The following is a 10,892-nucleotide window of genomic DNA, read 5'->3' on the forward strand; positions in this document are numbered from 1 at the left end:
TGCCGCCCTGGGGTCCACAAACTTCTAAGGAAAAGATTCCATGGGGATGGAGGGATTCTTCAACCTTCCTGCTTTCTCCTGCCCAAACCCTCAGGCCCAGGCTTTGTGGGAGCCTTCAGGCAGGAAGGAAGGGGTCTTGTAGTGACTTCAGTTTCCACCACGGACCCCTCCAGACCAGAAGGACACAGTTGCCTCTACTTGAATAGAGAAGGGAAGGAAATTCAGAGAGAAATCAATGAATATCCAAGCCCTGCTCTAGTCTCTCCTCAAAAAGCCTAGGTCCTCAAAAGGACACTTTCTTTCCTATTCAGGTCCCCACCCTGCCCCCACACACCCAGCAAAAAATAGAGTGGGCTCCACGCTTCTCCCCTAGTGTGGAGTCCCACAGGTGACGCGGCTGCTCCTGCCTCTCTGGGGGTCATGTCCCCAGGGCCCCTGGGGGTGGGAGCCGAGTCTGTGCTGTGAACACCCCACTGTCCCCCCGAGTGGGTACCCTCCTGAGAGGCCCTCTCCTCAGCGCAGACTCCACGCCGTGCAGAGCTCCTAGGGCACCACAGATCAGAGAATGAAGTGGGACTTCCTGGTAAGGCCTCCTTTTTCTCTCCTCCCCAGCCTCGTCCCCTCCCTCACGGGCCTGCAGCCCCACGGATCATCTTCCAGCCACTGGCTCCGCTGCGCCCACTGTAGCCTAGATGGCCCCTTCTCCAGCTTCGGGTCACCCTGGAGTGCCTCTCCACAGAGGGTCTGTCCTTGGCCAGGCTGAAAGGTGACCCTGGGGTCCTGTCCTTGGATGTCTGTCAGCATTTATCAACAATCCTTCCTTACCTTGTTTGCATTCCTCAAGTAGTTTACCTGCTAACTAGCTGTCTGGCCAGTTAAACTCATGAGGACTAGGGGTGGCCTGCCTGGTCCCACTGTGTTCCCAGCTTCCAGAGCGGCGCTGCACATAGTAGGCACTCAATAAATCAGTGAAAGGTGAGTGAATGGGTTGGAGGAAACCCCTCCCAATTCATGTCCCATCTGAAGATAAGAAAAACCTTCCTCCTCCAAAAACCCTGAGGTGCCTAAGGCTATAGAAACCAGAGGCAAGGAAGTTTCTTCCGTCTGCCTTTCATCCTGCAAAAAACCCTCCACTCCAGTGCCCAGGGAAGAAAGGGCACTAGAGTTTACTGAGTGGGAGCCGGGCAGGTGGGAGGGAGAAGGGAGAGGGAAATTCAGGAGGAAAGAGTCCAGCCTGGCTCGCTCCAAGGCTGGCCCACCACGCCCTGACTGCAGGTGTGACTGCCAGGGCCCCTGCGGCTCTGCCAGGTCGGGATGCGAGCAGGCATAGAGGTGCTGGCGTCAGCTCAATTCACAGGCCCCAGACTCCTGTCTAAACAGGACAGGCCCAGGCAACCACAGGGCAGGGGCGTCTGCCAATGATGGGAGAGGACTCTGCTGCTTCTTAAGCTCCAGCGACTCAAGCCAGGGCGAGACAGCCTGCCGGCCACCCAGATCTCCATTTGCCACCCTAGAGCTGGGACAGTAGCAGGGCTGCAGCAAAGGGAGGGAGGCCGCCTCTGCCACCCACGCCCCCACGCCAGGCATGGCCGACCAGCTGACTGAGGAGCAGATCACAGAATTCAAGGAGGCCTTCTCCCTGTTCGACAAGGATGGGGACGGCTGCATCACCACCCGCGAGCTGGGCACGGTCATGCGGTCCCTGGGCCAGAACCCCACGGAGGCCGAGCTGCAGGACATGATGAGCGAGATCGACCAGGACAGCAACGGCACCGTGGACTTCCCCGAGTTCCTGGGCATGATGGCCAGGAAGATGAGGGACACGGACGGCGAGGAGCAGATCCGCGAGGCCTTCCGCGTGTTCGACAAGGATGGCAACGGCTTCGTCAGCGCCTCCGAGCTGCGGCACATCATGACGCGGCTGGGGGAGAAGCTGAGTGACGAGGAGGTGGACGAGATGATCCGGGCCGCAGACACGGACGGAGACGGGCAGGTGAACTACGAGGAGTTTGTCCGCATGCTGGTGTCCAAGTGAGGCCGGCGCCCACCCGGCCAGCGGGGCAAGAACCCCAGGCCTCCAGCCTCCTCCTTCATCCCCCACCTCCCCGGGCACCACGGCTTCCTCCAGGGCATGGTTGATTCAGTCCACCTCTCTGCCTCCCTCTCTCTGCTCTGCTCTTCTGCCGACCTTCCTGCCTGCCCATCTGAGTGACATGGAACGCTCCCACTCCAAGCAGACCATGAAACCCTCCCCACTCGGGAGAAACAGAGCTGACCTTAGGAACAAGCACCAGGGCAGGTTGTGCCGGCTCTGTGGCCACCAGGACGGACCCCCTAGAGCACCCAGGCAAGATCCCTAACAGGCACCCAATGCCCAGGCCAGGGCGGGCTGCAGCCCTCAGCCCACGCCTGGATTTCCCGAGGCTCCTGGACTGCAGGCTCCCTCCGCTGGGGATTCTGGAGGGTGGGGGCATCTTGGCCTGCAGTGAATGGGGCTGATGGGAACTCTGGCCACAGAGGTCAGGCCTCCTGAAAACAGCACTGCCTTCCACACTGCTCCAGCTTGCCCCATTCTGTCTCTGACAACCCACCGTGATTCATCTGCTGAGGCTGGGAGTGAAACCGGGTCAGCTGTAACCTGTTCCTATTCATCTGCAAGGAGGGAGGCTTGGGTAGGGGGAAGGGGAACTGCAGGGAAATAAATGAGTAGTCGTTATTTCATTTCCTTTTTTCTGGATCCCACTGCAACAATCCTTGTTAAATTCAGGGTTGAAACAAAGCAGGAACCTCCATTTTTGTGCTTTTGAAAATGCAGTGTATTTCTATACTGGTGGGTGCCTCGCAGAGAAGTCTGGATGAGGGCAATCTTGAATATTTGTTCCCAATAAAAAGGATACGTTGGCAGCAAAGAGCGGTTAAAAGTCCATTTAGGACTTGAAACACCTGAGTCCATCACGTTGAGAGGGAACCTGCTGATTGCTTTTCTTCTCCTGTGCTCCTGGTTGTGAAGTGCCAGGCACTAGAAGATGGTGAGGGGCTGGGGGGCACATCGGGCACATGCAATGTAAGAGCTGTTCAGAGACGTTAGTCCTGCACTAGCCCAGCAAGCGGCTAGCAACACCCAGAGAAGGTCGAAGGGTCTCTGCAGAGATCCCTTCAGTTCTAAAAGGAGGTACGTTTTGTAGGGTGGGCACTAGACACGGCTCCTCAGAAAAGGCCATAGTGGGTGAGTCCTCTCTCCCCGACACCCACCCGCCCCACCATGTTTCCTCCTTTGTCAAAGAGCTCGGCCCCAGCCCAGCCTTGCCTTGCCATTGTCACTGCACCACTGGGACCTCCAGGGAGGCAGGACCCTCGTGCCACCTGCCTGGGCTAGGGCACCAGCAAGCACTTAGTCTGCATAGACACTCGGCACCTCCCTGGAGGGCAGCCACTATTATTACCTTCCTCATCTTACAAACGAGGAAGTGGAGACACAGAGGGCTTCAGAAAGCAGCCCTAGGTCCTACCAGGGGATGAGAGGCAGATCTGGGTCTGTGCTCCGACCACTGAGCTACACATCCACCACCAACCTGCACCTCCACCATGGTAATTACGGTAGTGCGCCTCTCCTGCACTTGTAAGGAGCGGGAACAACATTTTTAACACACCTGGCATGAATTCGGTGCTTAATAAATGACAGCTGCTATTACTATCACTTTAAAGATTCCTTCCTGCTCCAATACTGCAAGGCCCTCCAGGACAGCCACCCTCTCCATAGCTCAAGAACAAGGGAGCAGAAACAGCAAAAGCAGGTGCTCTGGGACTGGATCCCTGAGGGGATGCTGGATGGAGGGTCCCGGTGAGCATGGGCCCAGGGCAGGTGTCAGTGCTGGAGGGTGGGTCTCGGGTGAGCACGGGCCCAGGGCAGGTGTGAGTGCTGGACGGGGGTCTCGGGTGAGCACGGGCCCAGGGCAGGTGTGAGTGCTGGATGGGGGGGTCTCGGGTGAGCATGGGCCCAGGGCAGGTGTGAGTGCTGGAGGGTGGGGTCTGGGGTGAGCACGGGCCCAGGGCAGGTGTGAGTGCTGGACAGGGGGGTGTCAGGTGAACACAGGCCCAGGGCAGGTGTGAGTGCAGGTCCTCCTGTCAGGGGAACAGAAGCAAAGCAAGCTAAGGCTCAGCTTGCTGAGCGAATCCCCACTCCTGCCTGTCGCTCTCAGGAGTTGGGGTTGACTGGACACATCCTGGGGAAGATTTGGGAAAAGCCTCATGAACACTTTGGACAGTGTCCAGAGGTCATCAGGCAGCAACTCTCCAGGGGGTAGAGGGCTGTGAGCAGGAGGGGCAGTCAGAAGCCCTCACATGGCTGCTGACTACCAACTAAAAGGAATAGGATGTCAGGCCTGAGCGCCTTTCATAGAATGCCTCCTAAATTCTGCAGGAGGGAGAAAAACCAAGGTCTCCCTGCACGAGCCGTCTTTGTAGTCACTGTCATGCACACGGCTGAGGTTTGACATCTAAGCCCCTCTTCCCAGGTGCGGGCTTGAGGAAGCTCCTACAAGGGCTGGGACCTAGGCACTGCCAAGGCCTGGGCTGGGCGGGCATGGCAGTGTCTATCTGCTTTCCTCCCAGCCTCCCGGTGATTCTGCCAGAGCAGATCTTTTTGCAACCCCACACACCGGTCATTCTGGAACCACCTGGCCTGGGTTTTGCAGGTGCTGGGAGCCTTTCATCAAGAGCTCTCTGTGCTCAGGCAGGCACTGTCTGCTCTCAGCTTAGCACCAGCAGCTTCGTATCCTCCCTGAGGGGGGTCCTCAGAAGCAGAGTAGTAAATGGAAGGGTCTCCTTTCCACAGACAGAAGCCTGAGGCAGCAAGGTCCAAGTGGGTCCTGTGGCAAAGGTGAATGACCCTTCCCCTCCCTCTTGTTCAAATTCAATTTTTTTTTTTTTTGTGATTGGATCTTGCTCTGTTGCCCAGGCTGGCATGCAATGGTGCAATCACAGCTCACTACAGCCTCAACCTCCCGAGCTCAAGTGATCATCCCACCTCAACCTCTAGATTAGCTTGGACTGATGCATACCACCAGGACCCACTAAAAAAAAAAATTGCAGAGATGAGGTCTCTCTGTTGCCCTGTCTTGCCCAAACTCCAGGCCTCAAGTGATCCTCCTGCCTCAGCCTCCCAAAGTGCTGGGATTACAGTCATGAGCCACTGTGCCCAGCCCTGAATATGATTGTTCATAACATCTTCTGTCATCCCTTCTCTTTGAAGCTGGGTCACCAGCCCTCACCACAGTGAGTGCAGCCTGCTGTCACATGGCTCCGCCCCTCCCAACCTTCTGCATGGGGTAAGGAAGGCCAGGCCAGAGGGGGACGCAGCTCTGACTATTCTCTCTGACGCTGCCCCTTCTGCTTCAAGGAGTGTGATGCCCAGGGTATCCCCTGCCCTCACCAGCAGATGCCAAACCCACAGCATGGATGCATCTCACTAGGCTAGCATTGCTGACCTCCACGGCATGGCATCAGCTACTCTGACTCAGTTTACCCATAGCAGCAAGTGTCCTCACACGACAGCCTCAGGATCCAGGGCTGCCGGGGGCACACCTGGGCCTGTCTTCAGCTTCCTCCCCATCTCCCTTTACCTTATCTTCCCTTCCTTCCCACCCTGGTCCGCACTCCCAAAGAGCCTGTCCCGATCCCAGATGTCATGTCAACTTTTTTGTTGGTAAAATGTGGTCACTCTAGCTGCCAGGGGTGGGTGCTCGCCTGTTGAATGTGGGCAAGGGGAGGCGTGGGGGCTGGAGCAGGAGGAAGGAGCCGCCCAAAAGGGCATGCAGAGTTCCCCAGAGGAATCCAGCCCCACGGGTCGAGCTCTCTTCCCGCCCTGGGCTCTGTGGCAGAGACTTAGAGGCTGTTGCCTGACCGGCATCTCCCTTTCCTTCCAGTCACTGAATCACCGAATTTAAACAACCTGTCTTCATCCCCCAAAAAGGTGCTATCTGACTGCAGCTCAAAACAACATTCCATCCATCCCAGGGGGAAGGAATTTATAAATATTACCTCGGCGTCCCTGTGCTTTCACTGTGCTCCCTCATAAATCAGGTCCTGGGGCTCCTGCACTCCCAGACTATATAAAGCTCGCCTCTGACTCCCGTGTTTCCAATTTTAAGTCAAATTCAGCCCAGCCGTGCCAGCTCCTGTTTATCCTCAAAGATTCCAAGGGCCTGTTCAAAGGCTCCCAGAACCAGTCAGCTAAAAATGACCCACGGCTTCCACCAGAGAAAACTCGTATCAAAACTCATGTATGGGGTGAGACTGCTCCATGGGGAACGGTAGCAACGGGGAATACGAGTTGTGTTTCTCCACCAAAAACAAAGCTACATAAAATAAGACCAAAGCAAACCACCTCCGAGAAAGGTCCAGCCCGAACCACGTGTCAGCCTCCTCACCGTCTTGCTTTTCTGGTCATCGCTTCCATAGCAACAGCTTCTCAGTTAGGAGTCTGGACTGGGCAAGAAAGGGAAGTACCTGGGAAAGGCCTCCTCTGAGCCCTTTCTACTACGGACAAGGCTGGGTGCTGAGTGCTGAGTGTGACAAGCACCCTCCTCAAAGTGCAGGGAAGTGAAAAGCTTGAAACAGACCCAGAAACAATGGCCAGGTTTCCATAATCAGAGGAGAAGGTCCCTATGGGAATAATAAGGAACCACACACAGTGCCCTAAACACCTTCATGTCTTTCATGTCTTTCTAGCGTGTGCAGAACTACCGGGGAGGGGAAAGGAGCCAGGCTCTTAGCACGTAAGGAGGGGAACATCTGAAGGGTGAACATCAGGCGGCCCTGGACCCCTGGGGGAGCTGAACATCCAGGGAGTGACAGCATGTGGCCCTGCTGGCCCACAGTGAAGTCCAGCTCCCGTCATCACCAGCCAGGCCAGGCTCACCTACAGCCCGCTGCACGCCTGAAGACTCTGGTCCGAAGGCTCCCACCGCAGAAGCTCACCCTCTCTGGGGCACGCTGTCGGGAGGCACCTGCGGTGCATTTCATTAGCTCCTTTCACCCTCCGAACCAGTCTGTGCAGTAGCTTGTTTTAGAGAAGAAAAGATTAAGATCTTGAGATTTTGAATAACCTCCGTAAGGCCATATATCTAGTGAATCAGAATTTGCCCCTGGGTCCGACCGGCCCCAAAGCTCACTCCCTTTCTACTGTGCCAGAGAGGAGCTCTCAGAGCAAGAAGCCTGAGACTGAGAGGCGCTGAGCTCACAGAGGCAGTGAGTGCCGGAGAGACCTCGGCAGGAAAGGCCTGGAAATAGGAAACAGCTGTCAGGCAGAATTTGCCTGGGCAAGGAGGACCTAGAGAAAAGAAAAGGAATTGATGGATGCCAGGAAAATCCGGGAGCCACAGGACCCGTCATGCCTGGGTGTAGGTGTCTGCAGAGCGAGTGCTGCTGGACCGCCCACTTGCCAGTGAAACATGATGTCTCACTGCCCCTCTGGCCCAGCGCTGGGCCCCACGCAGGTGCTGGGGCCGCTGCAGTCCCAGAAAACGAGAGGGAATCCTGCAGTGGCCACATCTTTGCAACAGGAGGTCCCGATCCTCTCTGTGCCACACACAGGTGCATCTGTCTGCGGCTGAAGTGCTGCACAAAACTTCTCATTCATTGCTGCAGAGCAGCTGGGAGGTGGCGGGCTTCTCAGCTTCTCACCCAAACTCACATCTTGGGGTGCAGATGATGGACAGTCAGAAAAGGCCACGTGACCCTATTATGGTTGAATGGTGCCCCCTACCTCCAAAAACTCATATGTTGGAGTCCTACCCACCAGGACCTCAGAGCATGACCTTATTTGGAGATAGAGTCTTTACGGGGGTCATCAAGCTAAATCGAGGTCATGAGAGTGGGCCTTCACCCAATGACCTGTGTCCTTGTCAGAGTGGGACATGTGGACACACACGCCCAGAAGGAAGACAGTGTGAAGACACAGGGAGAAGACAGCCCGTCCCCACTGCCCTCTGGAAGGAACCAACCCACCAACACCTTGACCTTGGACTTCCAGCCTCCGTGACTGCGGACAAGATCTTTCTGTGGTTGAAGCATCTGGTCTGTGGTGCTTTGTCATAGCAGCCCCATGCATCCACGTAAGGGGGCCAAGTGTATTCACAGTCTCTCTCCCTGCTCCAAGGTCCACAAGGGCTGCTGGGAACTTGGTCCAGACCCGTCCTTTGTCCGAGCCCAATTCCGACTTCATAGTGAAGTCTGACTTCGTACGGACTCCTTGGGGAATTCAGGGAGTCAGATCCTCTCGATTCTGGAGAGGATCCAAGAGTAAAGGAAGGAGAAGGAGGGAATAATCCCCTGAAGATGGGAAACCATCTTTTGACAAATTCTCTGTCTTTCCAGACCGTAGACATGTGGGTGAGATCGGAGGCCTGGCCCTGCTGTGGAGCATCGCGGGAAAGCCCCTGCTCTCCCAACCCCAGCTCTGCTGCGGAAGTGAAGGATCCTTGGAGGCGGCATAGCCATGCTCCTGGGATGCAGCCGTGAAGACAGCACAGCAGCGGCACAGCAGGACCTGAGGCTAGGTGAGAGTCAGGCTGAGATCAACATGTAGGCTTGTAGATGCCTATATTTGCACAGCTTCATAGAGGCGATCTGGCCGAATTTCCCAGGCAGGACGAGTGGCCTATGAGCGGTGACGTCCTAAGCAATGGCAGGTGCACAAGACCTTGAATGTGACCATTGCAGGGAGTTCAAGGCCAGTCGCCCAAAGGTTGGAAAATCCCTATCCCCAGAAAGCTTTTCCTTAGACAGGGCTAAAAGGTGCCTCCATAAACTGCCCCCACTGGCCTCTTTTTCCTCTCTACGTTGGTGACAGAGTCTAGAGCAGCAGCCCCTCTCTGTGTGCCCAGGTATTGCTGCCTCTAGCAGCCGCAGGTGCCCTCAGGCCCCAAGCGGCCTTCTCTCCTCTCCAGGCTCTGTCCGGAAGTTCTTACCTGTCACAGGTAAGGGTCTTCCCTTATTCTCCAGGGGCAGCTCAGCTCAGGACATGTGTCAGCTTCTCAGAGTCTTCCTTGAAGATGGAACCAGTGCCCATGGCCAGGGCTACTCCTCCCTGCTCTGAATAATCCAGCACTGGTAAGAATAAAGCTAGTGGCCCAAGGCAGACTAACCTTCTGCAATGCTGTGAGCGCCAGGCACGCGCTCCTGTGTGCAAGGCTTCAGGGGACACCAAAAGAGAAAGACTCACATGTGACAGGGGAGGTCAGTGAACAGATGGGGATGAGACACTCACAAGGGCTGGGAGAGGGCCCTGGAGCCAAGAAGAGGAGGTGCACGCCATGGCTCAGCAGAGTGGGTACCAGGAAAGACTCCGCAGAGAGGGGACTCAACCGCCAGGTCTCCAGGGCAGCCAGGCCAAGGCAGTGTTGGGGTGTCCCCCGCTGAAGCACAGCTCAGGAAAAGGCACAGGGCTGGAAGCAGTCCTTTCCTTCTGCTCCTCTTAAGCGACCACTTCCTACCCATCCACATGCCCTCGGCCCTGACGTCAAATCCTCTAGGAATCCCCTGCTGACTTTTCATCCCCTGACCTCCGGCCTCAGGCTGGGCTGGAGACCCCCCATCTGCACATCTGTAACACAGGCACCCACCTCGTTACAGTCCCATGAGGGTTTCTTTTCCACCCTCCTCCCACCGAAGCATTTGCTCCTCTTGCTAGCATCTTCGCAGTGAAGGTCTAAAGCGGAACCTGCTCAGTGGCCGTTGGAGAGCGCGTGTGGAGTGGGTGCCTGGGGCATCCCAGTGTGCTCCGGGCAGAGATGCTGATGAGGACGGTGGGGAGGTGGGCGTGCCGGGTACGGAGGCCCGTGCCTGCCATCCTGCGGAGCCTGGGCTCCACCCCGAGGGCCGTGGACAGCGTGGGTCACACGTGTGCAGGAGGCAGATGGGGAGCACGCTGGCAGTTGTTAGGGGATGAATATTAGGGTCTGGGTGAGACAGGGAGACTCATCAGGAAGCCTGGGAACGGCCCAAGTGAGAGGCCTGGGGCTCGAAGCAAGGCTGTAGCCACCAGGGGTGAATGGTGGTGGAGAAAGGAACATGATTGCAATTCCATCTTGATGGCTGGAGGACATGGGAGGAGGGATCGGATGGTGCATTCTAGGTTTTCGTTGATTTTCAGGTAATAGGAGTTCCAAATAGAAGAATGTATGAGGTTCCCCGGGGAGGGTGTGGAGTGTGGAGAGAGATGGTCCACAGGTGGGAGCGTCACCCATGCCCCCACCTCACTCCCACGCAGGTGCACAGGCCCTTTCTCAGGAAAGCCCCAATGCTCGGCTTACGGCTCTGCTGTTGCTGTCTTGAACTCTATGAGTTTTGAACAAGTGGCTCTGCATTTTTGTTTTGCACTGAGCCCCCCAAATGATGCACCTGCCCTGCTCACCATGTCCCCCTGAGCTCCCAGGACCGGGCTCACCCCACCAGGCACAGCCCAGATGCAGACTGTCCCTGCTTCATCAGACCCTCCTCCTCCCATGCTGAAGATCAAAGCAGGCTCTTTGCTGATCGTCTGGCATCGTTTCTGCCCAGGCTGATGACACAGCTCCAGCTCTCTTTGTCAGCTTCTTTGTCCAGAAAGCACCACTGATACTGCCAGGTCACACACAGAATGGAGGCTGAGGAGCGATGCCAGCTGCCTGTGGACCTCAGAGACTCCAGATACCAAGCGACGCCTCACTTCCCGCCACCCACAGGACCCGTCAGCCGGGCTGGGCTAGGCTCGGACCTGGTCCTCAGTTTCTCCCTCTGCACAGCAGGCTTGAAGCCCCGGAACTTTTCCCTGGGCTCTCCTGGCCTAGATGACACATGTAGTTGGGAAAGAGCTTCTAACAACTCAGAGCGTGTGGTCAGCCTGCTGGAGA

At 56.6% G+C, this 10,892-nt stretch overlaps 1 protein-coding gene across 1 annotated transcript; it reads left to right on the top strand.

The window, feature by feature from the left end:
* The first annotated feature begins 1,471 nt into the window (after window positions 1–1,471).
* On the top strand, window positions 1,472–3,206 carry CALML3 (calmodulin like 3). Its single transcript, XM_012443337.2, has one exon. The coding sequence runs from the start codon at window positions 1,586–1,588 to the stop codon at window positions 2,033–2,035; it is 450 nt and encodes a 149-aa protein (XP_012298760.2). The 5' UTR covers window positions 1,472–1,585; the 3' UTR covers window positions 2,036–3,206.
* Window positions 3,207–10,892: the final 7,686 nt, after the last annotated feature.

This window comes from Aotus nancymaae, unplaced genomic scaffold (assembly GCF_030222135.1).
Source record: "Aotus nancymaae isolate 86718 unplaced genomic scaffold, 86718_ANA_hifiasm-v0.15.2.pri h1tg000083l, whole genome shotgun sequence".
Lineage (NCBI taxonomy): Eukaryota > Metazoa > Chordata > Mammalia > Primates > Aotidae > Aotus > Aotus nancymaae.